Here is a 26,484-nt window from a genome sequence, read left to right as displayed (position 1 = left end):
CGTTCGAAGGATTCTTTGTATCGGATTGTATAGGGGTACTGGTTTATGTTGTTGATCTATAGGTAGTGTTGGTTTTAGCAGCTCGATGGATATATACCCTTCGGACGTAATCTTAATAGAAAATATAGTAGTTATAGTAATTGCATGTCCCTCGGACCATATGAATATCCTTTGATAGGTTTACTGAACTCCTCACGCGTTGACTCGTAATAGCTTTTTTGCCCCTAACGCCCAAGCTCCCTTTCTTGCCCCTGGCCAAGTAGTTATTCCACCCGTGGCCGCTTGTTCTCAGAGTCGTCGGCTGGACGGCTCTCAGCTGTGGCATCTCCCTCGACTTCGTCTCGAACTCGAACTCTGCCTGCTCCTTCACCAAGCTCCTCCTCGGCCTCGCCGCCCTCTCCGAGCCAGTTTCCGTCCTTGTCAAAGTACTCGTGGACGTTATCCGCCGTGATCCATCCACCACTTCCAGGCATAGGAGGAGGGAGACCGCCATCCGCAGCTCCCCGCAGAACGCCCGTGAAGCCCTCAACAGCCTCGTGCTCGACCGCACTCTCAAAGACAATGCGGTCGTCATCCTCCTCAGAATCCTCTCCATTGTCAGGGTCGGGGTGCAGATCGGAGCAGTTTGACATGGCCGAGTACATCTGCTGGGTAGAGCTGGGGCCGGATGCCGCCTTGGGAGGGATGACGGTCAGGGAAAGAGTGTCGAACTCGTCGTCGTCGGCGCCGCCATCGGAGAGCTCGATCTGCATCCACACAGCTTCTTGGCGCTCACCACTTGCAACATCGGCGACCATCTGAGTGCCGTGGATGCCTATCGAGGGGTAAGGGATCGTGATGCCAACTTCTGCCTTGAGGCTGAAGAGAGTGACGTTCCTAGGCGAAGTTAGATGGGAACTGAGATGAAAGTGCGAAAGGCTCACTCTGAGCTGACAAAGACATCAACCGTCTGCTCAACAAAATTCTCGGCGTCGCCATTAACGCCGTCGTTCTCGGGCTTCTGGTTCGAGTCGGCGGGGAATAGAGCGAGACTGCCGCTATCCGCCTTGGGGATCTGGGCCTTTGCGCCCTCGACATGGTAGTGCAGAATTGGCTTTCCGCCCACGAAGCTCTGGGGAGTTTGCGACTGGTACTCCTCCAGGGGCGTGTAGTCGCTGAGAGCCGGCTTTGCGCGGATTGTTGTGATTGTCATCTTGAATGTCCTTGTGTAGATGAGCTTGGGTTGGCTTGGAGGGGCTCTAGGCAAAAATGTCCATAGCGACGAGGGGCTGGAGCTTTATCGGCTTATCAGATACTATCGATAACGATTAGCTTATCGCGTTGCGTCAGTTGGTGACGAGCCTCGGCGCGCGCCGATCACTCTTACTTAAACCTCAACAATCATCGCGATTATCGTCCTCGATTTAAATGGTGTGCGACTGAACTTGTGGAACCATCAAATGATTCTCATTTCCGACCAGGATTTACAAGGAATTTCTGAAGGACACTCGAGGACAAGGCCTCGGATACGCAAGATCATGCACAACAACAATCGTAGGTCGAGTCGCTGCCTCGACGCACGCATCATGGACTGGCTAACGCGGCACCAGGCTCTCATCCCCTGCTGGAGCAGGTTCCTCTAACAGTTTCTCCCTTTGTGTCACTCCCGACGGCGACGACACTATCATACAATTACAAGACCATGCCCTCGAATATTCCTCCGTCATCATTGGGTATCGAGGCTGCATCCGACAACCCCTCAGACCAACCGAGGCCCAAGTACGTCGTATCAGGCTCCGGCCACGCCGCGCATCCCGAAGACATTGTCGCATCCTGTCGCGCACTCCAAGCGCACGTGTCCAAGATGCAAGAAGAAGCTGAGCGGGAGTTGAGGGAGTTCAACGAGAGGATCCAGGCGCGCGAGCTCGCCGAGAAGCGGAGAGTCGCGCCCGGCTGGCTGGACAGCGAAACGCACATCCTCGAGCCAGAGAGGAGTACGCCGGTTCAGCAGCAGCAGAGCTTGCCTGAGCCTCAGCAACCTCAAGGGCCAATTGGGCAGCCTCCTGCTGATGATCAGGGTGCCGAGTTAGACCGGGCGTTTGGGGGTATGGCTTTGAAGTAGACGATGCATGCCTACGGGCATTGACGAAGATTTATGAATGGGCGTATCTTGGGTGTTTTCTTTGCTTACAAGAGCTTTATATAGCGTACCAGAAGCGTCGTCTTATCTCAATAACCATTTTGTCACATGTTTCATGATGGCATACATCTATGATCTTTCATCGCATCTTGATCTAGTTTGGCAAGTCGTTGGACGCGGATATCAGTTCAAGATTGATGTGGCGGACGCTTGTATTGCAAGATTTGGGATGGAAGCCATTCAGAGGAAACTCACCAAGCTCGCAACAGAGCGCAATGGGATAGCCCTATACATCTCACGGGACCGAGTCGTTTCAATACAGCGCTGGGCATCGAATTTGGCATATATCATTACTATATTCATCTTATCTGGGCTGGTCTGGCTCGTAATAAGGTCGTTATTGCGTTTTTGTTTGTTTACAGAAGGCCGGCCGCAGCGACAAGAGCGGCACCGATAGCCAGAACACCAGAGAGCGCAAAGTTGGAAGCAGAGTTGTCGTTTTCGGTAGTCGTGGGAGCAGCACCGGGAGTCTAACACTGTCAGCTTCTGTCAATTGTCTTGTCGACGCAGGGACTCTTACCGTGTTGGCATCAGCAGAGCTCTCGGCAGTGGTGGCAGCAGTCTCAGCAGCAGTTGATGAAGCGGCGGCAGCAGAAGTGGTCTCAGCAGCAGCCGTAGTTTCCTCGGCGGAAGACTCCTCAGCAGAAGTCGCTGCTGCGCTGGTCACGGATGTGACAACGGTCGTAGCGGCGACAGCAGAGGTACCTGTAGCAGAGCCACCTGTAGCAGAGCCACTGGCAGCACCCTCAGGCACAGCATCAATACCGCAAGCCTTGGCAGCGCCAGTGACGCCGTTGCCATAGTCTCCCCACATGTCATACTGGTTGGCGCACTTGAGGCAGTCGGCGAGGAGCTTCTTCCACTCGTCGCTGTCGCAGTAGCCGTCCTCGTCGGCTTTCAGAATAGTGTAGCCTGGGACAAGATGTCAGTCGGTTTCAACCAGCACCGATGCGACTTGAACATACCGCAGTCTGCGTGGCACTCGTACTCGGCACCAGAAGGCTGGCGCTTGTGGAGAGGAACAGAGTCTGGGAATGGGAGCTCGCGCTTTACAGTAGCTGAGGCCAGAGAGGCCAGGGAGCCAAGGATGACGGCTGTGTAAGTCAATTGCATCTTGAATATGGTGTGAGAGTGTTGAAGACGTCGAATAGAGTCAATTGAGGAGGATGCTTCACACGAAGATGTTGGTGACCGGCGAGAGCAGCTTACTTATAGCCTCCACCTTGTCATGCGAGAAAGCTCAAGACGGTTAAAAGGCCTCGCAAACAGACACGAGCCTATCGGAATCCAGAAACTTTGTTCGAACCGAGCTACACGAACCAGGGACTGGATCCTCCATCTCCCCATGATTACAGCACACTGCATATCATGGCAAGTCCCAGCCCCGCCTACTCTGCCAGTCCTGGCGAGCTTGACTCATGTTATCAGTAACGGCTGCTCTTTTCGGCCTCGTATCCCAGCTGTCATGGCTCTGAACTTATGCATGCCCAGAGTCCTTGGATCCTTGGCTGGTGGATGAAAAGGTGGTGATGGAGGAGGGGATTGACCAATGGAATGGAGGTGGCTGATCTGATTAGATACTGGTGGGAATCTTATCTGATCATCTGATAATAACTCAATCCACACAAGGCCCATGTCCTCTGCGTAGAGGCTGCAACAATAGTTCCTTTAGAATGCAGCCGATGCGCTAAAAAATTTGCACCAGCAGACAAATCCAGCCATTCCAATTGTCCACGCTCTTGATAGCGGGCTCGGCGGGAGGGGTAACCTGCGGGATGGCCGGTTCGAGAGTCGGGTCGGTGACTCTGCATGAGTGGGATATGCGAGTGTCGAATTGTGACAGTACCGAAGCATCCAGAGTGACACATGGGACTTGGCAGATAGCGATGGGGTTGGTATATTAAGGCCGGACTGCTCGGGTGCCACCATCGCGAGTGTTGGCGCCCTACCTTCTCTATCCTCGATCCGCTTGCACTCAATATGGTGTCTTTCAAGACAGTGTTTAGCGGCCTGGCCTTTATGGCCGCTTCGGCCTATGCTGCTGTTGACATGGGCGATACTGATGAGATGGGCCCTGCCGCTTTTATGTGGCCGGCTGATAGAGTGTGGTCTGCCGCCATGGACAACACGGCGCCCTGCGGCTCGGTGGCCAACCCGGGGAACAGGAGCGAGTTTCCTATGCGTATGTCTTTCTTGCAAGCATTCCAGTTTGATTACTGACATAATGTAGAGAAGGGCAAGGTTGCGCTTGTCGGACAGAACGAGTCATTCAGCATGGAGCTGAGCATCTCGTTCGAACAAAGTATGCACGCCCACCTCCAGCACCAATGCACTGAACTAACAATTTAAAGACCCCAAGTCCAACGCAGACTTTACCACACTCATCGACCCCGAAGAGTTCAAGTCCATCGACCCAGGACACACCTGCATGTCGGTGCCCGATCCTCCCAGCTCCGTCAGCGCCGGCGACAACGCGACCCTGCAGATCAAGTACATTGCCAGCTTCGACACACCCCACAACCAGACCTTTTACGCTTGTGCAGATATTACCTTTGTTGAGCTGTTGGACTTTGATGAGTATATTCCGTGCTTTAATGCTACCAAACCTGAGGAGGACTATGATAAGGATAAGGATGGTGATCCTCACCATGACGATGACGATGATGAAGCCGACAACGACAATGATGATGACGACGATGACGACAACAATGAGTCCTCCGGGTCTCAGAGTGGCTCCTCTGATAAGAAGAGTGGCAGCTCCGGTCTTTCGGGTGGTGCCATCGCTGGTATCGTCATTGGCGCTGTCGCTGGTGTTGCCCTCATCGCTGCCGCCGGCTTCTTCCTCTACAGGCGCAAGTCCAGACAACAGGCTGCGTTGAGACAGCAGCAGTCTGCCAGAGGTGTCAACTGGGAGGATCAGCCCCCCAAGACCTCGCAGTCAACTGGGGATGTGAGGATGGATAACCTGTCTTAGATGGGAGGTAGGATGTGATGTTGGGAGAGGGTGGACGTTGGAGTTATGTCTGTAATGAGCTACGCGTATATGAATCGACGGACATTATTGTGGGATATCTACGCTTCTAGCCAGTTCATCGTGATAACTTGTACTAAAACATCGGCAAAAGATCCCAGTGTTTCTATAAGCTGAGGGCCCAAAGCAAGGGATCAAGTAGTCGTAAAAAGAAATGAGACACCATACTAACCCTCACTAGCTTCTAACGCAAAAAGAGTCATAAATATAGTAAATAAAATATAAGAAAAATACTAGAGATAACTAAATAGAATATTCAAAGATTTATGATATTATTTCTTACCTTGATCTCTTAGCTCATAGTTGGGCTATAAAATGAATGCTCTTTTTGAGCTTAATCCTGGTGTCTTACTTTTTTTGGTGGCCGCGGGGGGGGGGAGGGCTTCACTTGCCCACCCATTAGCACTTGAAGTTGACAAACAAGGCATCTGAATGATTACTGGTTAGTATACTGGTGTTTGTATAAGCATACGTATATAACCGAAGCCTCCCCCCCATTTTTTTTTAACATGCGACAACGAAAATCCCATAAAAGATTGCTCGTTACGGCCCAATCCGCCTGTGCCAGGTAGGTACCCATCCATTAGTTTCCCACAGTAAAGTGCCCCTTGAAAGAGAGATCTGTAGCACCAATGCCCTAGGCGCATTTTCATGGCATGTTAGACTTGAGAAATGTAGCGAAGAAACCTATGCCAAGAAAACCACCATCAAAGAAGTCTTCTAAGCCCGAAGCTATCTCAGAGTCTTTCCAGATCCCTTGGCTCATCAGACCGTACACACGTCCTTGCTCTTCAAGACTAAGAAGGAATGGAGATGTGAAAGAAGAACCATCCGAACAATAATGGCGAAAGTGTGCGGTCTTTACTCGGTCTAAGTTTTCACTATGGAGGGTAACTTTTAGCATTTGCACAATCTCGGCTTGTATCCAGCGTTACTTACTGGGCGCGGCTGAACTCGGATATACGACCATAGCTGCCAGATATGACGAGATGAAAGCCATCGACTAGCTTGTCTTTCAGGGAAGAAGAGGATTGGACCTTGTCCAGGTATTCCAAGGCCAGTAGAAGGCTCTCCTCCGCCTTATTTTGGACTAACTTGGCAATGGCAAGTCCAAAAAACAGAAAGACGTTTCTATATTTGTCAATTTTAGTAGTTATTATGTTAAACTAGTCTGACGTACCTTAAAGAATCCAAAATGCCATCTGCTGGGTTTGTCATGGACTTTGGCGACCGAGCCCCTTCGAGCACCCTCTCTGCATCCTCGGGCTGCTCATTCATGAGCAGAGCAAGCCCCAACTTTACCCTGACAAATGACAGGTCTTGTCCATGTTTTCCTTTGATGTGCTCTAGGGCTTTGATGCTCATCTCATAGGAGACTATGGACGCGGGAATGTCGTCGGCTCTCCGCTTGACCCCCCCAACTCCGTGATGGGCAACAGCTTGGATGAGCCAGTAATCGTCTGACCCAGGCTCTAAATCACTGACAGATAGTCTTAAGCAGGACTCAAAGTAAGAACAAGCTCTGCCATTCATCCCCTTTCTGTAAGCGAGCATCCCTTTGTGATGGTTGACTAGGCACAGCTCCCTGGAAATATCGCGGGGGAATGGGAGTGGGCTGTTTGGGCCGTGAATGTCAAGAATGCGGCTGACGAAATTAAGAAACGAGTCGGCCTGGTGGTACTTGTGGCGTTTAATGGCGCACCTTGGGTTAATCAAGGTTAGTAACTCTGGTGCCATATGGGAATCGAGGGAAGTAGAGGAGCAGAGTACGCACCATGATATGTCCAAAAGGATTCCACGTATCTGGGCAACCTCCAGCAACGAATTTAGTGATGAGGAAAACTGATCAAGCTCATCGCAAAGCTTGGAAACGTGGCGCCATAGACCGGCACACCGTGTCAGGGTTGGTGTAGAAGAGCCAATGAAGAGAGAGTCTTTAAACTCGCATGGCCAGGCATCAGCAAGTAAAAGAAGGGCTCTGCAGTAGGCTCGAAGAAAGGCTGGCTGATCCATGCGTTGCCTGAAGATGGTCTGCACCGCCGGGGAAGTATAGAGGCTTTGCTGTGCACTTGCCTTCCAGATCAGGGACGATTCAAGTAGCTGGTTTCGCATTTCCTCGAACTCTGACATGCTTTGAGGATAGCCATCCAGCTTGGGAAAGGATTCATTGGGCCACAGGAAATTTTCAGTGATCCCGAACGGAGAGAGAAGAGAGATGACGTTCAACAGAGGCTCGCCGTCGCCAGGATTCAGTCGCCAGATTGTAATGAGGTGGATGTTGTGGTTGGGCTGCTGAAGAATCTCGTCCTTTGCCATTGAGTTTGAGCCAAAAATTTGTTCAATTTTGTATGCCGCAATGAAGTCCCAAACCTCCATGTTATGCCTAGAGATGAGTGACGTTGCTTGCTTGATGGCAGCCGGATGACCCTGAAGGAATTCTGATAGTAAACGCTGGTGCTTGAACCAGTCTCGCGAAATGGATCCGCCAGGCTCAAGAAGTGCCTCAATAGAGAAGTTCAAGTATCGCCTAGTCAATGTTATTGCGTCTGTTGAATTCAATGGTCCCAACTTGATATATCGAGGTGCACCGACGGTCAAGTCGTCGAGGAATAGAGGCTTCCTCCGGGTGACGACAAGGACAGTGCCAAATTGACCTCCGGTTGGCCAAAGCTGACGAATGACTCCTGCGTCTTCGATGCCATCGAAAACTATCAACCATGACCCTCCAAAGTTGTCTTTGCGCGGGTGTGCGAACCATCTGAACATCTGCTCTCGGGCTTGATCTGGATGAATCGGCATTGACGACTCCGCATCGTTCAGTTCAAGCTTTGCAGCGACTCTAGAAAGGTAATCGAAGATCTCATTCAGTGGCGCGTCCCTAATCCATATAATGGCATAGTAGGAATCTTTCACTCTGTAGGCGAACTCGGTAGAAAGAGAGGTCTTGCCAACTCCCACCTCCCCATGGAGAGAGTGAACAACAATCTTATCTTCAAGTTGAGGAGTCCGATACAGCTCATCGACAGCTGGAACCATGACAAAACGTTCATCTCTCTCATACGGGACGGAGAAGACTCTTCGGGTCGCAATAGGTGGTGGTATGCTGTCAATGATAGGGGAGGATGCTGGGTTCGAGTGGCCGACTGCATCGCCCCTAACTCGTGTAATTGGCATAGACCAGTGGGTTGCATATCCCGGTGCAATGATGTTATTCTCTTGTCGAAGGGTGCGTTGCCCGAACTCAAGTTGTGCTTGCGTAAATCTCTTCTGAGCCGGGCTTTTCCGTAGACTTGTCTGGCTCAAAAGGTCGTTGACACCACGAATCAGCGACTTTTGTGCCTCAAGACTCCCCTTTGTTGTTGTCGTCGCCGCCGCTTCAAGACTGCAGGCTACTTCCTCCAAGTACTCTTCTCGAAGAGCACTATGCACTTGGCGAAATAGGCCAAGCCCTTCATGTAAAGAATGATGAGGTTCACGTATCCCATCCTCTTCCGGGACTCTTCGGCGAATCTTAGAGAGACGTAGGTAACCCATCATGTGGATTGCAGGGGCAATCGGAGGCTGGCTAATGAGATGTTCAAGAGCCGATTTAGCCTCTGCGTATCTTCCGCTTCCGATGAGGGAATCTACGAGATAGAGACTTAAGTAGAACCAATCTGGTCGACTAGAAAACTCGGGGGTGTTTCTTGCGGCAAGGCAACGGGCCGCTATAGTGTTGGCAACATCCTCCTTTCGTAGGATATTGTAACAGTTGGCACTTTCGGCTGCAACAATCCCAACTTGGAAAGATGCCAAGCCCCAATGAGTAATTGCGGCTGGGAAATTAGCGTGCAAGACTGTGGCAGCTTCATCGTGGTATTGCATTCTAGAAAGAAGCAGCCCTCGAAGTATGCTAAGCTCCATGCCGAGGGATCGCGGAAGTGAAATGGTTCGGAGCTGAGCACGTGGAAGTAACCCGATGGCGATGAGATACTCCATGGGAGATGGATGTGTTGTTGACTTTGGACTCCAGGAAGCAGCGGCCTTCGCAATGGCATCGGAAAGGGGTTGTGGCCGTGGTCTCTCGGCCGTCTGGCTGGACAGAAGTAGTTCAAGTGCGAGACCGGTCCACGCGTTAGACCTCTCATCAAGATCGCCACAACCGGTGTTCAAGGCGAGCCTTTCAAAGTCTTCTGGTGATGAAGAGGAAATCGCCTCAATCATTTCAGAGAAAATGTCAAGACAGCGATCCACTCCACGGCCTTGGTCGCCACAGTATTGGGTATTGGGTATGTCGATCGCATTAACCATCTTTCGAGGGAAGCTCACTGGGTAGAAAGGACTATTCAGTCCCGAGAAGGTGATTATCTGTAACAGACAGTCAAAGAGGTTAATTGCGAATTGTATTCCTCTAATATCTTGTTAGCTGCCATAGAGACATAAATACTTAACTAATCGATAGCACAGGAGCAGACATTCAGCACACCACTTTGGCTATTAAAGCCTGCAACTACCCGGGCTCAAGGGTTTGATAATTATCACAGCTCAGAAGAGTCTTTGCGCTCTCTAATCTTAATTTTATCTAAGAGCAGGAGAAAATAATCTAAGAGTTAGTAAATAACTATTCATTATAATCCTGCTCTTAGATAAAATTAAGATTAGAGAGCGCAAAGACTCTTCTGAGCTGTGATAATTATCAAACCCTTGAGCCCGGGTAGTTGCAGGCTTTAATAGCCAAGGGGGTGTGCTGAATGTCTGCTCGTATGTTGAGGTTGGAATCAATTTGAGCGTTTCGCACCTCTCTTTAGGCAGGAGCCAATTCTGAATATCCTTTTCCGAGACGGATGCGAGCAAAGGGAGCAGAAACGCCTTTGCTAGGGGGATCAAGCTAGCAGCAACTTCTTCACCAAGCACATCTGTGTTCCGGCAGGGGAATGCATGGTTGAAAATACGGATGCACTGCAAGGCGTATGTATCTTGGTTCTGCTCATTCTCGTCTGGTCCAAGACTGTCGTTTGGCCGTGTCTCGAAATACCAGATGCCGCAGTCCTTGACAAGTTGTACGCCATCGGGGCAAGGAGCAGTGGAACGATCGTCGCAGTCGAACAGGAGTCGGTGTGCCTCTCGAAAGTCAAGTAGCCATCGTGGCACCCCCCCTTCGTGGGGCTGTATCTGCTTGATCTCCCCAGCCGCAGACCATGCCGATTTCGGTTCGCAGGCTCGTCTAATCAAGTCGAACGGGACTCTGTGACACTGGAAGCACAGAAGCAGTTGACGTAGCTGATAGTTACCCCTCGGTCTCTCGCTTTCATCCATGGAGATTGTCGAGAATATGAAGATGCTGCATAATGAACAGGGCAAGGTTGATGAAGAAATACTTGGTCATCCCCTGCCCCGCTGCTACAGCCGCACGAGGGACTCCTGTTGGTGATGGCCTGCTACGCATAGAGTACGGCGCTAACAATCTCGGCACAATTCTACATCACACCTGTACCTAAGGAAAGGATAAAGATGGATAGAAAACGTCATAAAATGTCATAAAATCAACTGGATTTAGGTAAGGCCTTTATTATTTTTATCTTATATTTTAAATTACTTAGAATAATTCTAGATTACTCTTTCGCTAAATCTAAAATTATCCTCTATGTTTCTTTGTTAAAAGTCGTCTTAACAAGGCATGCCAAGCAGGCTGTGAAAATGGCGAACCACAGCGCTTAACGGGCTGCCTGATTGCAAGAATTTTCGGGGCGGTAGACCCTGGGCGCTTAGATGATTGGCCTGGGTTGCTTTCAGCTGATCATATTGCTTCTTGATGATGATCACTAAAACAGGGCTCTGAGGCCTCCTCTCTCAAACTCGGCCTCCTCAGATCATCCTCTCCTCTTCCTATCTGCTTACCCAAGCTGCCTCTCACGCTCGTCGACGTGATGCCACTCGAGAGTAAATATGCCCTCCGGGTCTCCTCTATTCCTGACGATACTACGAAGGAGCAGTTTGCGGACTTCGTACGAAGCCTCTCTGCTGCGGGGCAGGATTTCAAGAAAAAGTCCATGTTCTCTTCTTTAAAGGTCAAACATTGGAAGAAGATAGGTCAAGACCATTTCGGAACACCGACAGAGCCATCTAGCCCAGTTTCTCCTTCTGCAAATGGTCAAGATGATGCCCCCTTAATAAGAGGTATCGATGACGGGATTCGTACCTCGTTTGCCGACCAACACGGCCTCAGGGTTGGAACAATAGCCTTCCCATCCAAGGAGGCTGCTGAGTTGGTTCTCAAAAGGCATGAGAAAGCAAGAAAAAGCTCAAACGCTATGTATCAGTGGAGGGATTGGGATTTGTCGAGCAGCTTCCAGGGAATCACAGTCCTGTATGAACCCAAGCAGGATGAACAACAGGATCGAGAGGAAAAAGGGAGGGAAAGAAGCGAAGGGGTCGGGATTAACATGGAGTAGGTTCTCTTCCTACGCTCTCTGAATTTGCTTCCAAACTAACCACCTACCCAAAGCATCTGTGCCGTTCACGGACTCGGAGGAAACGCCATCGATACATGGAATGCGTCTGACAAGGGCATACTGTGGCTCCGGGACTACCTTCCTTCTTCGGAGTATTTCAGTAACAGCCGAATCATGACATTTGGCTATGACTCCGACCTGACAGATCCGGGCACTGTGGCGGGGCTGGATAACTGGGCAGAGTCTCTAATTCACTGCCTAAGTGAAGTAAGGGCTTCTAAAGAGGTAACTAATGAACTGCGAGAGAGCCTGAGAGAACCCTTTGACCTGTTTTACCTAACACACCCTACAGGAACGAGCACGCCCATTACTCCTTGTGTGCCACTCTTTGGGTGGCCTGGTTGCCAAAAAGGTAAGGCCCGCGCATTCTCCAGTGGCAAGTGGTAAATAACATGGTCAGGCTATGTCGCAGCTCCCAACATCCAGCATCAGAGGCATCACTTTGTCTCAATGTGGACTGGTCTTTCTGGCAACCCCACACACTGGCACCACCAAGGCAGACTGGAGCAACTTTATAGTGGCGGCTGCCGGGACTGTGGCTGGTGTGAGGCCAGAAGTTGTTTCGCATCTTCAATCGTTCAACCCTGCCTCTGTGTGGGATAAGAAGGCTTTTCTCAAGCTGACACCGCGCCCCCCATTTCGGTGCTTTGCCGAAGGTCGCAGGAAGCTCATCAGGGGCACTTATCAACACGTGGGTCTCCCGCCTCTTCTTTGTCTCTCTATTGTTACGATCCTGACTCTTGAAGGTTGTCACACAAGGCTCGGCATCTTTGGACCCTGAAAATCCTGCCCTCATGATCCCACAGGATCACAGTGGAATCTGCAAGTTTAGCACGAAGTTCGGGACCTACATTACAATCAGCTCTGCTCTGAACCAAGTGTTTTTCGAGGTCACTGGAAGACTGGAGCCCGAGCAGGGACATGAACGACGTGTAAGACCAGCCGAAACATCAAGGACGACGTATGATTAGGTCTGATAGAGTTAATAGATGTTTGGCCATCCTCGTTTTCTTGCCTGTGCGTACCCACCATACAAGAAATTTTGGTGGGAAGGCAGTGAGATGAATGAGATTCAGTATCGCCTTACCCTCCAAACGCCGCTGGTCGGGCGGAATGAAGAGATGGGCGAGCTCGAGAAGGCGGTAGCTCAACCCCCGGCACGTCCGAAGCTAACAGTGGTAAAGGGCATCGCGGGGATCGGGTATGTGAAGCTTTCAGGTTGCTCTTCCCTGACTAACATAGGTTTAGTAAGACTGAACTTCTGATGAGATTCACAGCAAAGCATAGATATCGCCGAAATATCTTCTTCCTCAGAGCCCACAACTCCAAGAAGCTTGAGGATGCCCTAGCCGCTGTTTGCCACAGCATCGGGTTTGACATGATTGAGAACCCCAATATCAACTGGGAGCGTTGGCGACGGACTGAGACCCCCGAAAGAATTCAAATCTTTGTCGACTGGTTGGGAAAGGACTTTAACAAGGATTCGCTCCTCATCATGGACGATGCAGAGATATTTGGGGCAGCAAGCATTCAAGCCGCCCTCAAGTATCCAGCATGGCACATCGTCATGTCGACCAGAGACTCGAACCTCAAGGGGCCTGGGAGAGAGTCTCAGGATCTTCGATTGGCGCCTCTGACAGTCAACGACACGGCCTTGCTACTGCAAACTTCATTACACAGCTTGTCGCCAGAGGATTCGCAGCTTTTAGACGAGCAAGACTTCCAACGTTTGTCAAGAGCTATCCAAGGCCATCCCCTCGCAGCACAAAACGTGATCCCCTTCCTTCTGGAGTATCTTGGAACATTCGACGATCCGACAGAAGAATTTGTTCGGATCCTCGACAATGGAACTGGCGAAGAGCGGAGAATCTTTTTCAAGTTTGCGGCCAGAGATCGATCACTCTGGGACGCTTTCAACAGTTCCATCGAGTTATTGAAACAAAAAGAAGGCTCGGAAAATGCTGTGAAGCTTTTGCAGATACTTCCTTATCTACGCACAGACGACGATTGCATTGACTCGTTTCTCAAAACGAGCAAGAAAGGACTCTTGCCAGGGGCAGATGTTTCAGCCCATGGCGCAATTCTTCGGTCAGAGTATCTCGTAGTTTCCAAATGGCTTGAGAAGCTTCGAGACGTTTCGCTCTTTGTTTCGAGCGGACCAAGAAGATCTAAAAGACTTGACATTCACCCACTCGTTTTGCAGTTCGCGCAGCTGCTGCCTAGCGATGAAGCCCGAAGACGCCAGATCAAAGATATGTTGCAACTTTTTTACGAGTTCTACCAACGACAAGCGGAGGACCATGTTGTTCCGCATGTCAATCACTGTCTAGACATCTGTTCCCGCTTCGAAATCTCAGCGCGAGATCTGGGTCTCTCGCCCAACGTTATTTCCTGGCTTGAAACTATTTCTACAAGGGCGGCTTACCCCACGGAGCCAAGCGCCTCAGCCCAGCAGCTCAACGATTTTTTCATGCAGGAAAGCGACTCCATCAAAGAGAAGACAAAGGATTTCATCTTACTATGTGCAAGGACCCAGAAAAAGCTCAAAGATGTTGACTTCCATCTCGGAAACGGTGGTCAAAATCAGCAACTGGTTCTCAAATGTGTTGGAGCGTTTAGAGAGCTGAAAGGCTCGTTGAGGCACGACGATGAATACTGTGGCTTGCAACCTTCGCCACAGTTGGAAGATGCCATTAGCAGTTTGTCTGAGATGGTGAGATCGACGAGCATCTACCCTGAGCTACCCCTGGAGCTGGATAAATTTCGAAGGCGTTGTAGGGCCTCGGGGGAGATGAATAATGGCAGCAGGGTTGTGGAGCTTGATGAGACCTGGCATTGAATAGTCTTATTCTCATAGAAAGATAACTGCTAAATTATTATGAAAGTAATTAAAAGCGCTCTAAACTATGGTCTTTATTATAATATATCTGTGATTACTTATTTTATTATGTTTTGATTATTATTTATTATATTTTGGTTGGCTTATATAAACCTCTTATCAAGTGGCACCTTGCGCATGAAACACAAATCACAAACTATCTAGAACCAATAAAGTGTCGATAATAGCTGTGGCGAAGCCGGATATAGGGAGATCAAATTTTGCCATGCTCGGGATTTTCTATACTTTCTTCAGCAGGATCAAGAGCTTATACCCCCCGTCACACGACTTTGTACATGACCAACTCGTAACGCTTCAAGCAGAGGAAGCAAGTATTACCACACTCATCAGGACTGCCTAGTTTGAGAATCAATGCTGCAGTCCCGTCCTGTTCATATTTTTATATGTTGATATAGGTTCGGGGTGCTAAGCAATATAACCTCGAGGCATCAAGGAACAGACCTAGTGTGCTAGGCTTGAGTTATGTAGGACTCAAATGGGACTTGAGTTGGCATACGTACCAAAACCCACTTGCGTAGAATTAGTCAGGATATTCTGCTAAGAGCCTCTTGTGTCATCCTAAAATGGTGGGGAGATCTAGAATGGATTAAAGATAGATAGCCAAGACTGAGGCAAATAGATCAACCACGCCATGTCCTCGATACCTCCCCATAACGGGGGGCAGTGCTGAAGGATCTCCAGCCTTAAGTACAGGGTTGAAGTTGAGGCTGAGGAGGCACGCTTGACCACTCTGGGCGTGACTCGCCGCCGTTGAGATGAAGGATGATGACGTCGCAGCGCTAGAAGCCTTGTGGGGTCTCCCGAAACTTAAATACTGACCAATCATAAACCTCAGGCGCTCGATTTCGCCCAAACAGGTAAAGAGGTGAGATGCACAGGTTCTACAGGCCAAGACTTCAGCTTTGATCATATCCTTGCTTTCAAATCATCTTTGTGGTCCCTTAATGGAGATAAATCATGCGCGAGCCACTTATGGCTTCGAAGTCGTGTATGGGCTTCAGCCACCGCTGGGGCTGCCAATGCTTGGCTGACAACATGCGCCCAGAACCTCAGCCTCATCATCCTACATATACCAGGTAGTCCGTCGACAGATAGTTGGTATTCTCTCATAGCATCATCACTACGAGAATCAAGATGGTTTCTCGTAATATCTTAGCCACAACTCTGTATGCTGCTTCAGCACTTGCAATTCCTCACCAGAGAGGATCTGATAACCCAACGGCTGTCATCGACACGGGGGATGTAATTGGTACTACCACGTCCATCCCAGACTCAAAAGTCACCGTCAACAAGTTCCTCGGCATTCCTTTCGCTGAAGCTCCAGTACGCTTCGCAGCACCCAAACCAGCCAAATCGTGGTCAAAACCCTACGATGCCTCGAAGCACAAGCCCGCTTGCATACCCAAGTTCAACTACCCTGAAGACAAGCGGAATGAGAGCATCAAGATCTGGTACACTCCTCCCCCACCTGCCGGGGAAAGTGAAGACTGCCTGAACATCAATGTGTTTGCCCCGGCAGGCTCGAAGCCTGGTTCCAAAGCTGTTGCGTTCTGGATCTATGGAGGAAGCTTTCACCACGGATCAGGATCCCTGCCGCTGTATGAAGGGTCGAAGATGGCAGGGTATGAGGATATTATTGTGGTTACTTTCAACTACCGAAACAACATTTTTGGCTTTCCTGAGACATCTGGGCTGCCAGAGGGCGAACGCAACCCTGGGTGAGTACTCCTCTAGCTTTAGTTTGTAACAGCCACTAATCTGAATTAGTTTCCTCGATCAACGTCTTGCCCTGGACTGGGTACGACGAAACATCAAGGCTTTCGGAGGTGATCCCGAAAAAGTCACCATATTTGGAGAGAGCGCCGGCGCAGCCGGCGTCGATGCGCTTCTGACTGCTCCTCCGGACCCCCTTCCCTTCCGCGGTGCTATCATACAGTCAGGCACAGCAAAGGCTACCCTGACACCAAGCGGATCCTGGGTGAATGCCACAGAGAAAGCAGGCTGCAAGAAAGACAACTTTGACGAAACCCTCAAGTGCATGCGCGAGTTGCCTGCTGACAAGCTTCGGGATGTTGTCGAGAGAGCAGCACTCACCTTTATGCCACTTGCTGATGATGGCGTCACCCAGGCAAACTACCCTCGTGGACAACGCCTCAGGTCAGAGGAGGACCCAGAGTCCATGGCCCGCGTTCCAATCTTGATCGGAACCACTGCCGAGGAAGGCCGGCTTCCCGAGCTCAAAGAAATCACCTTGGAGGAGGCCTTGTCCCACTTTGCCTCTGGTATCACACCAGCCCAGATCCGACTCCTCCGAAGCCTCTACCCTATTGGATCCCCGGGCATCAACAACGAGTTTGACCAAATCACCACCATCGTGACCGAGGTTGGTGCGCAGTGTCCGACAAAGTTCATGGCAGATGAGTTCTCCTCGGTTGGTATCAAGACCTGGCGATTCATCTACAACGCGAGCTTCGAGAACACCGAGATCTTTAAAGGTAGTGGAGCATACCACGCTGCTGAGCTTAGCACTCTCTTTGGAAGTTTCCCTGAGAAAGGAGCTACAGAGTATCAAGAAAAGCTTAGCAGAGTGATGCAAAAGGCGTGGGCCGATTTTGTCAAGGACCCAGAGGAAGGGCCCGGATGGGATGAGGTGCCCAAGGTCGGGGTGCTTGGTGATGGCGTGAGGCCTGATGGTGATACGAAGGGAGGCGATGGGTTGGAGGTTATCAAGCCTACGTTGCTTGACCTGCGGTGTCATTTGTATAAGAATATGTGGGAGAAGTCGAATCCTGAGGAGTGAGACTTCAGGGGCTGAATTTGGGATAGACTGGCATGATGATGTGAATTAGGTTTGAATTTGAGCGGCAATAGATAGACTGTAAACAACGTATGTATCAGCTTCATATTATCTTTCAACAGAAGGGGTCCTTTTTGAATATGCACAACTCGCGTCCTAGACGCAACCGCTCTTTATTACTGTGTTGGCAAGTCTATTATCTATTCCAAGCAACCGACAATCCAATAACAATTCTCTCAGAATTATCATCTCAAGGTGCCTAGGAATTATTTGACGTACTATTGCTTGCTTCAGAACGCCGATCGGATATCATGCTGTCATGCACGTTCTCGCTGGAATCGATGACGCTAATCCACAACCGATGGATCTTACATTCCGCTGACCCCTGAACCAGGTCAAGTCAAGTCGTATATGTCATCGATTTGCGACTAGCTTACGAGAATACAGACACTGGTCTGAAATAAAGGTTTGCAGCTGGCAAGAAAAATCATTCTTTTTCTCTTTGTTCCTTGCACGGTAAACGCTGCGCAACAAAGAACAACATCGTCTACAAGCCTTCTCAAAGCTTATCTTGCATACAATACTGTTCAAATCTACAATCATGGGCGCTGAACTCTCAACGGCGAGGTGGCTCGCTCCAACATCCTTCGTCATCGACTTTGCCGCGCAGACATACGGCATGCTCAGCTCTCCCAACATGAAGGATATTCATGATGCAAATATCTCGTTCTTTTCTCCCCAGCCGTACTTTATCGCTGGATTCTTTTTCCCTCAGCAGCTGTTCCAGTTGGCCTGGCTCTGGCGCCTGTACAAGGCCGAGGCGACCCAAAAGGATGTCTCCAGCATGGTCGACTTTGCGCCCTTTTATGCGCTGGGTAACCTTTGCATTGCTAGTAAGAGCACATTCAGTACTTACCTGATTGAAATTACTGACCGTTTAGCTTGGATGATCTTCTGGAACAATAATAACCTCAGGGTTTCCAACGTCTTTGTCGTCATCAACTCTGTGGCGCAACTGTACTACATTTCAAGACGCCTTCCTCCCATGGATATCAGCTCCACCAACTCGGTCCTTACTCACATTGTCTCAAAGACCTTTGCTGGCATTGGTGTCCTGGATCTTCTCCACAACTCCTCCGTGGCCTACTTTGTCAACGCGCAGCCCTCTACCGCCGTCAAAGTCGCCACGGGTATCGGTTTCGGCCTGCTTTCAGCCACCAGTGACTGGATCTTTGGTGGATGTCTGGTTTATGATCTTGTTGCATTGGCTGTTGGTCAGTCTGTGTACGGGAATGTGGGCTGGAGTAGGTTGTTGGGAATCTACGCTGGAGGAGCCGCCGCAATCGTGGGCATGAGAAACTTTTTCAGGTATGATTCTATAAAAATGTCGGAAAGGATGCATGAATCTAATCGCTTTCATAGTCCACCTTATAACAGGGGCTTCAGAGGAGACTACCAGTCTCTATAAGGGCGGACGGCCTACAAACCTGGTTCAGAAACTGTTATATCTACTTCACATCCCATTAGTTCCTACAGGAGGCATGGCGAATATTGATCCCGCGCTTGATCAATTACGGAGATTTTCGAGGTCGTTTGGAGTTGAGCTTTGCGAACAAATATGAAGTTGACGTTGACGGTTATCTGCTAAAGACGTGGGTGTTGTTCATTGGGGACTTTTTTTTCTTACTGTAACAAAGAAAACAGCTATTAATATAGCCAATGAATAAAAGGAAAAGCCTGTCATTCATAGGAGTGCATTGAGACCAAGGAACTTTGATTACTTGTAGTCGCCCCGCCCCTTGGGCTGAATGACAAGACGTTTCAACATGACGCTCAAAGTTATGTTCACGCTTTGAATGCTTTCGAGTAGGAATATGCTCGCTAAAAAGAACACTCCCTCATCTAATAAAGGGGCTATTTTGATGCTGGCCTTTGTTAGTTTCATGTTGACAACGGGGGTTGTTCTGGGTTCGTGCTCACCCAAGGCCTCTCCAACCAGCCACGTATATACATGCCTAAGTGATCACCTATAGTAACAATAGGCAAGCCGAAAGCGATAGAAAACACAACAACCGTTCCAATCGAGATTGTACCTTGAAGGCACCGGGCCCTCATGCCTCCGAGTCCCAAGCACAAAGATGGCAACCGCAAACCCAGACAGGCTCTCCGGCCTACCTCTTGAGACTCTATATGAATTATTTTCGTATGTATCTCTTGACGGAGGCGGATTCAGTCTAGTTCGGGCGACGAGGAGACTTTATGACTTGCTCATCCTAGAACTGTACAAGGAAGGGGGAAGAAAGTCCAACTGGGCCCCCTTGTTCGTCAGGGCGGTAAGTGGTAACCTCCTTACCCTGAAGAGATGTCTCGAGGCTGGTGCACCACTCAACTGTCGATGGCCGCGTCATAACCCCAAATGGTGGGTTCTCGGTATTGATGAAGGTGACCAGCCACTTCAAGTAGCCATGATGCATTATAAAGTCGAAGCCGTGGAGTGGATGCTTGATCAAAAGGTCAACCCCTACGAGAAGGACGAGAATGGCAAGAGGCGGACTCTTGAGCTGATCTGCGAGTCACGGCTACTCAAAGGCCACTACCACAAGAAGCTCCAGGCGGCTGCCAGATGGAGACACAAACGGCTTTGCATACCCAACAAGGATGTGCTGGCGCTCCGGGGACGTAAGATATTCGACTCGGTGCCTACAGCCGGCGCCTCACACAATCCAAGGCTAACTAGGGCTCTCCAGTGTATACCCGATCAAGTGGAAGCCAAGCCGGTAGAAGTCAAGGGATATATCTGCGAAGACTCTTTGTCTCTACTTCCCCGCAAAATAATGCCCAAGGTGTTATCGCATCTCTCCCCAGTTGATGGTGGCTGCAGTCTAGTCGTAACGTCAAGATTCCTCTATCACACCCTGATCTTGGACCTGTATAGAGAAGTTGGCAGGCAGTTGAGCTGGCTCCCTCTTTTTGTTGGCGCTATAGACGGCAACTTTCTCACCCTTCAAACCTCCCTCAAGGCCGGTGTGCCGATAGATCACCAGTGGAAGGGCAACCATTTGACATCTGAGTGGCGGTTTTCTGACGGCTGTCGGTCTATTTCGGTGCCATAGACCATGTTCAGGTTAGCTCCGTAAGATGGCTCCTTGCCAAAGGGGCCAACCTCTGGGGAACCCAAGGGGACAAACGACCGTCGCCGCATTCTGCGGCTTTCCTGAGTGTCATGATGCCTTCCTATCCGGATAGCAAACAAGTCCTGTGGTGGAGACAGAAGGACTTCACGGTACCGTATCAGGAAACATTGGAAGAAGGATACGAGGAGATCTTGAAGCTCTTGCCTGATTGGGTAGGTTACGGTGTTTTATGGTATTGAGTTTTGATGCTGTCATGTATTAATAATTATGTCTTTATCTCTTATGGCTGATGGCTTCTTGCCATTATTGCAGATAAAATAATAATAGTAATAATAATAAAAGTTCTTGCCCGAGCCGGTGCGGACGACATGAAGGCTCTCGGGGGGAGCAGGGAGTCGGTATGAAGATGTGCCCCGTATTCTAGTTTTGGCTTTAGTTGAAGGACAGTGGGAAGTTTTTCGGGATACACAGAGTCGGTTTAGATGCCTGAGAATGACTTGTCGCTTTACAAGGGTTGATATCGTAGACCTATGAATAGTTTTAATTTCGTCGCTAATTTGACGTGTACTTTTTTCCAGACCCTGTTTGCTTGTCAATGACTTTCAGGCTTCCTAGCGTGACGAAACAACACCAGAGTTTCAAGCTATTATATCCCATGTTGTTTCCGGCCATGTGGCTTCAACGCCATTGTTTCGTCTGTTCTTTGTCGTTGTCAGAATACCTCTTTTTTTTTTTTTTTTTTTTTTTTTTTTTTTTTAGCGCCAGAGGTGCTGCTCACCCCCGTCTCTGGTGGCTACTTTCCAAGGCATTAGTGTATTGTATTGTAACGTGTAAGCTATACCTCTATGGCCTGAAGCGTCCATCCAAGGGGATCTGATCTGGAGTTGAGTAGCCAGTTGGATTCTACTATCAAACATCGCCTGGTCATCCAGTTCTTGAGCCTTTGTTCTAATGAGAGGGCTCAGCCAGGGAAGAACCCCTACGACCTGAAACTTGTTGCTCAGCAGAATGGTCCCTCAGGCTTGATATTGATTCATCACATCTTGATGACGGTAGACATGATATCGTTGTTCGCATGGCTGGGAGCCATGAGGATAATATAATAAAGTAGACTCCATCGCAGTTCCTCTCCTGCTTGCCTTCATCATTCCACACGCACTCTTTGCCCTCTTGCATACCCTCTATCCACTATACAACCTAGCCATTTCTCAAGAGTCATCACTTACACCACTTTCGCCTTCAAAATGGCAACGACTAGCAACACAATTGCTCCATTGCCCAGGCCCGCCCAGGAAAGGGCACCCAAGTTCATTGAGGGTGCTGTTAGACTCTTCGAAGCCGTTCATGTGTGTCCGAACTCGGAGTGCACGTTCAACAATATCCGTGGTGCGGTAACTTGCGAGGAATGCGGCTGGACTATGAACAGTTCGAACGTGGCAACTGAGGTACTGTTCCTCTCGCACAAAATATCCTTTCTTTGGGTGGCACCTACTGGCCAGTAAAAAGCAAACTCTCGCGTCAGAAGTGTTTCGCCGGATGGCACGGGAAGCTCTATTCGATCATTCTGACGATTCCGACTTACACAATGCGCTTGCAACCGCCTCTCGTCTATTTCAGGAGAGACAATGAGATCCACAAAGTTTCTGGCGCAGCCACATCCCCTAGTGTATTGTCGATTCTCGTTTCCGGGGTATTTTCCTTCTTCCATACTCTTCTCAGGGGCGTGAGCAGTCGTGAAAGCTGGTGAGATGGGCTCGAACAGCTGGGCGCTGGAGATGAAAATGAGGGGGAGAGACAAGGCACAGATTGGTTTCGCTAGTCTTGAGGAGTGAAAAGACCTATAGATTGAGAAATAAGACTTTTGCTTGGGTTTCGACATCTTGTACATGACGCGTACCGTTAATTGCTAGGGCTACTACTTGATTTCATTGATGCTGGGATACCGAGGTAATGGGATAACACCAGACACTAAAGACAAGGGTTATGGACTATTTCTCAGTGTACTCTCTTTTAAGCCGGGTACGTATTCAAAAGGTCAGGAAGAACTGTAAATGATTGTTGGGGGTGCCACCCTCATTCCAACGGCGCAACACAACACACCATCGTCCTCCTGTCAACTTCCCCTCAAACCATTCTCCTCAAATTCAACTGCCCGACTCATCTCTAGGTTCTTGTACTGGAAAAGTCTCGAAGGCATACCCCAAAAGAGGTCCCTTCAGGCGCCTTCAGAGCAAACCCTGCTCACTTTCGGCGCAAAGCATTCCTCATCTCCGCAAAGACTACAGATTCACTTGCTTGGGCAGCATCGCCTCCCTTTCCCGGTTCTCTTCACCAGCTTCGTCATCGCTGGCGACAGGGTTCACGACAACAGTCTTATCCTTAGGGTTGCTGTCTCCCTTCCCGCCTTCGCTTTGTGCGGCTGCACCCTTGCTGAGAGTCTTGCTCAGGTGCCCCACGCACCTGTCCTCGCCACATCCGCCAACAAGTTTGACCTCGTAATCGCCTTTCTTTACATCGGGGACTGTTTTTTCGCAGCTCCATTCACGTTGCTCCACCTTGTCCTCAGAGCCCTCGAACAAGCAGCGGAATAGCTGAACAGCTGCAAATACACGGAACCGAGTCCACCGGTCAACATCAACGAGATTGTTGCCTTGCTCGGCGGTGTTTTGATTCCTGTAAAAGAAGCCGAGGAGCCACGACGTAGCAGCGTTTGCCAGGATCAGGACCACCAAAAGAACCAGGAGGGCGGTGATTCCGTTCAGAGAGAATGTCTGGATTTCCGGGCTCGAGACGACAAAGTCTCCCGCACCGCTCTTTGGCTTCTTGTCGCCGCCCGTCACTAGATTCGGGTATCGTACCTCGGGGAACATGGTGGCATCGGTGAAGACGCTCCTGCTCGCCACAAAACTGGCCAAGATGAGACGCTCCATATCATCAATCATCCTGCAGTTCTGAGCGTCGATGATGCCGTTTGGGCTCGTAGTCCGAGATCGGAGAGCCGAGGTACCGCTGGCAGTCCCGAGTTTGACGATCATGGGGCTGTCACCAAAAGCGGATTCAAGAATCTCGAGCAGGACCCCCTTGATCTTGATGCCAGGTATCTTTTTCAGTTCATCGACGGACTTGGCTGAATGGGATCCGTATCTCCACTTGTCCTGCTGCCAGCAGGAAAGAAAAGGTCTGTATCGCTTCATCCAATAGTCGGCCTCGAGTTGATTCCCTGGCGCCGGCTCCTTACGCTGCTCGGTGGCATACCACGGATCGGTGCTTTTGCTGATACTAGACCGATGAGCCGCGTAGATCATGACCGCATAAGACACGTTGGAATCCTTCAGAAGCTGCGCGGCCCCATCTGGGTGCGACCTGAAACCCGCTGAAGGAGCATCTAGGATGACGTCTTCGCTGATGGGTACGAAAATAGTTTGATCTCTTGAATCAATGTTCCAAAGCCGGTACATGTCTCCCGGATTGTCACTGCTGTTTGCTCGCTTGTCCACCCAATCGTACTCGGTGATGCAGGAGCCAGTCACGTCCAAGGACAACTCAGATCCCCATCGGAGACCCATGTCGACCCCGGAGAGGGTGTAGTTGTACTTGACGCCCCTGACAGGCTCTTCATCGTTGGCCCCCGAGTACTTGGGGTTCTCCTCGATGTAGACCCTGTCGCGCAACGTGACTTGGGCTGCCTCCACGCTACCTAGAGACCGCATGGCAGCAGGGGCACGGAGGCCAAACACCTGGAGGTATTTGACATCGTCATCAGGGTCCTGGGGCCAGAAGACGGAGCTCGGCCTCACGGGGGCGACGTTGCCGATTAGAAGGGCTGACGGGACCATGATACTGGTCACTATGCCCCCAGCAAACACGATAAAGGCTGCGAGACCGAACCCAAGACCGTACCAGAAGTCACCTGAGTCCCTGTAGTCCTCCTTACTGGAGTTCTTCGGACCGGATTCCTTCAGACACTGGACTGCGTAATGGAGCAGCTCCTTGCAGGCGAACCAGGGGTCATTGGAGTTCCACAGGGTGACCAGCGCGACGTATCGGCGTCTGGTCTTTTTCCCGTCAAAGAACATGCCAATGAAACTGATGAGGTTCCAGAGGCAGAGAAACAAGATGGTTATGACGACAGAGAGGCCTGCCGTCAAGATTGTACCAGTATAGCTATCGAAAGCCATGGCCCATTTGTCCCCATTCTTATGGGGCATCTGGAAGGCCGTCGAGAGGAGATAGGCCGAGTCCTCGGGCGGGGTGTAGATGTCAGCCATTTTGAGTTGATTCAGATAGCTACAAGCCTGTCAGTTCCTGCGGTTGATGTTATGCAGGAGCACATACCTTGAGTCAAGGGGTTTACTGCCATACGTCGGGGTCTTTCGATGGCAGCTGGGACGCGTGGCAAGGAGATTTCATGCAGGAAGTAACTGTGATGTGCTTGAAGAGAGATTCTGCACAGAGGGGAAGGGCGTCCTTTAGGAAACAGCGGTAGACATTCAACTTTGAGCCTGATTGATCCAGGCGCATGAGACACCTCCGGGAGGGTGCGGCGGCCTGGCCTCTGAGGCTGGGCCTGGTGCCTAGGACAGCTACAAACTCTTTGATAACGAACCAGGCTCTCCGAGCTGAAATATGACGTGAATGAGGCTGCATGGCCAAGAATCAGCCTCATGTCCCCAACGCCCGGGTTGGCCGTGGGGTTTCGGCAGTTGGGATAGATGAATGTTGTAACACTTGAAAACCCAATCAGTTGCCTTGATTAAGATGCAGGGAGATGTCAGCTGATTCTCTCTTGTCTCACAGGGCTATTGGATGATCAAGTGGTGAGAAGAGATGAGGCCATCGTGAGTTGCACTTTTCATCTCGACGTTGATTGGGGGCCAAACCCGGTCGAGGCTGCTTATACAAAAAATGGCGTTCGTTGGCTTCAGCCCTAGGGATATTACTCTGTGGGACGTCGAAAGCCCGGAATAACCGAAGGTTGAGGATATATCAGGCTGCGGAAGGGAGACTCGGGATAGGTCGAATATTGTAGCTGCCATGCAGGCTTGTACCGCCCTCTTTATGCGCAGGTTAAGCCACACCATTACTGGAGAGAAGAGGAAACTTGCCGTCGCGACGCCATTGGAGAATAACGTAATTATGTGAGATATAAACTACCCAGCGGAAGGATTTCCCGTGTGATGACAAGACTTGCACATCCTGTACGCGGGGGTTGTAACCTGCTCTCCCGTAAGTCTAGACGTCAAGCCGCATAGACATGGCGCTCGCGAGGTTGTTCAGCTAAGGCAGGCTGCGATGTTTTCCCCTCATACCAACTACCTATATCGCACGTTTATGTCCCGCCTCGCCCCGAGTCTGGCCAATCTGGAGATGTTGCCTCTAAGCGCGTAAGACGTGGCTTTGTTGATCTTTCCCCCGCCTTCTGTACGCGCCGCGGGCCGCGAGGAAGCAGGCAGAGGGCAAACGTGACAGGACGAGAGAAATGCATGCCGTGATAGCTAGGGTTCCGCGGAGAGAGTGAGATTTTCCCGCCAAATATTGAGCCTTTAATCGCTGGCGCGACTAAGATCCTGGCCTACGTAGGTAGTAGAATGCAACTTGACGATGTTGTCCAAGACGTGATATGCATAGCCTCGCTATTCCGGCATGTATAGGACGAATGATGGCATGATGCTGTACCAACTGTCGAGTATTTAAATGCGTCTACCAACCTCCGAAGAAGCACCAGCTCAAGTGTCCTGCAGCTCACACTCATCTGGTCCCCTCCTCTCCGGCCCCCCCATCTTGTCTCCTCTGGTGTCTGGGCCTTTGCTCTATACCCTTTTGTTTATTCGTTACTTTTCCCAATTCACACGTCCACCATGCGTTTGCATCTGCTCGCACCCGCCTTCCTGTCCGCCTCTGTCCTGGCGGACACTCTGTCCAACACCCTCCAGGACAGTGGGTTCACGCTGTT

At 50.3% G+C, this 26,484-nt stretch overlaps 10 protein-coding genes across 10 annotated transcripts; 6 read left to right on the top strand and 4 right to left on the bottom strand.

The window, feature by feature from the left end:
• Positions 1–263: 263 nt before the first annotated feature.
• On the bottom strand, positions 264–1,219 carry NCS57_01156900 (uncharacterized protein; the record flags this gene model as incomplete). The annotated part of the gene is made up of 2 exons (XM_053061279.1): positions 924–1,219; positions 264–876 (listed from the first exon to the last, which is right to left on the bottom strand). The coding sequence occupies exons 1-2, from the start codon at positions 1,190–1,192 to the stop codon at positions 264–266; spliced, it is 882 nt and encodes a 293-aa protein (XP_052909665.1). The 5' UTR covers positions 1,193–1,219.
• Positions 1,220–1,376: 157 nt separating this feature from the next.
• NCS57_01156800 (uncharacterized protein) lies at positions 1,377–2,101 on the top strand (the record flags this gene model as incomplete). Its single annotated transcript, XM_053061278.1, has 2 exons — positions 1,377–1,533; positions 1,590–2,101. The coding sequence occupies exons 1-2, from the start codon at positions 1,440–1,442 to the stop codon at positions 2,099–2,101; spliced, it is 606 nt and encodes a 201-aa protein (XP_052909664.1). The 5' UTR covers positions 1,377–1,439.
• Positions 2,102–2,535: 434 nt separating this feature from the next.
• Positions 2,536–3,292, bottom strand: NCS57_01156700 (uncharacterized protein; the record flags this gene model as incomplete). Its single annotated transcript, XM_053061277.1, has 3 exons — positions 2,536–2,649; positions 2,700–3,091; positions 3,145–3,292. 3 exons carry the CDS (start codon positions 3,290–3,292, stop codon positions 2,536–2,538), a joined length of 654 nt encoding a protein of 217 aa, XP_052909663.1.
• An 855-nt stretch (positions 3,293–4,147) lies between these two features.
• Positions 4,148–5,153, top strand: NCS57_01156600 (uncharacterized protein; the record flags this gene model as incomplete). The annotated part of the gene is made up of 3 exons (XM_053061276.1): positions 4,148–4,361; positions 4,410–4,481; positions 4,531–5,153. Exons 1-3 carry the CDS (start codon positions 4,160–4,162, stop codon positions 5,151–5,153), a joined length of 897 nt encoding a protein of 298 aa, XP_052909662.1. The 5' UTR covers positions 4,148–4,159.
• A 992-nt stretch (positions 5,154–6,145) lies between these two features.
• Positions 6,146–10,505, bottom strand: NCS57_01156500 (uncharacterized protein; the record flags this gene model as incomplete). Its single annotated transcript, XM_053061275.1, has 4 exons — positions 6,146–6,341; positions 6,391–6,912; positions 6,985–9,600; positions 9,988–10,505. 4 exons carry the CDS (start codon positions 10,503–10,505, stop codon positions 6,146–6,148), a joined length of 3,852 nt encoding a protein of 1,283 aa, XP_052909661.1.
• A 530-nt stretch (positions 10,506–11,035) lies between these two features.
• Positions 11,036–14,540, top strand: NCS57_01156400 (uncharacterized protein; the record flags this gene model as incomplete). Its single annotated transcript, XM_053061274.1, has 7 exons — positions 11,036–11,637; positions 11,695–11,926; positions 11,994–12,053; positions 12,102–12,392; positions 12,448–12,633; positions 12,691–12,902; positions 12,950–14,540. The coding sequence occupies exons 1-7, from the start codon at positions 11,117–11,119 to the stop codon at positions 14,538–14,540; spliced, it is 3,093 nt and encodes a 1,030-aa protein (XP_052909660.1). The 5' UTR covers positions 11,036–11,116.
• A 1,194-nt stretch (positions 14,541–15,734) lies between these two features.
• Positions 15,735–17,400, top strand: NCS57_01156300 (Carboxylic ester hydrolase; the record flags this gene model as incomplete). The annotated part of the gene is made up of 2 exons (XM_053061273.1): positions 15,735–16,318; positions 16,368–17,400. The coding sequence occupies 2 exons, from the start codon at positions 15,735–15,737 to the stop codon at positions 17,398–17,400; spliced, it is 1,617 nt and encodes a 538-aa protein (XP_052909659.1).
• A 598-nt stretch (positions 17,401–17,998) lies between these two features.
• On the top strand, positions 17,999–18,865 carry NCS57_01156200 (uncharacterized protein; the record flags this gene model as incomplete). The annotated part of the gene is made up of 3 exons (XM_053061272.1): positions 17,999–18,290; positions 18,339–18,765; positions 18,820–18,865. The coding sequence occupies 3 exons, from the start codon at positions 17,999–18,001 to the stop codon at positions 18,863–18,865; spliced, it is 765 nt and encodes a 254-aa protein (XP_052909658.1).
• Positions 18,866–19,535: 670 nt separating this feature from the next.
• NCS57_01156100 (F-box domain-containing protein) lies at positions 19,536–20,510 on the top strand (the record flags this gene model as incomplete). Its single annotated transcript, XM_053061271.1, has 1 exon — positions 19,536–20,510. One exon carries the CDS (start codon positions 19,536–19,538, stop codon positions 20,508–20,510), a length of 975 nt encoding a protein of 324 aa, XP_052909657.1.
• A 2,300-nt stretch (positions 20,511–22,810) lies between these two features.
• Positions 22,811–24,799, bottom strand: NCS57_01156000 (uncharacterized protein; the record flags this gene model as incomplete). The annotated part of the gene is made up of 1 exon (XM_053061270.1): positions 22,811–24,799. One exon carries the CDS (start codon positions 24,797–24,799, stop codon positions 22,811–22,813), a length of 1,989 nt encoding a protein of 662 aa, XP_052909656.1.
• Positions 24,800–26,484: the final 1,685 nt, after the last annotated feature.

The sequence above is a fragment of the Fusarium keratoplasticum genome, chromosome 9, assembly GCF_025433545.1.
Source record: "Fusarium keratoplasticum isolate Fu6.1 chromosome 9, whole genome shotgun sequence".
Classification (NCBI taxonomy): domain Eukaryota; kingdom Fungi; phylum Ascomycota; class Sordariomycetes; order Hypocreales; family Nectriaceae; genus Fusarium; species Fusarium keratoplasticum.
This window is presented reverse-complemented; position numbering and strand designations above follow the sequence as displayed.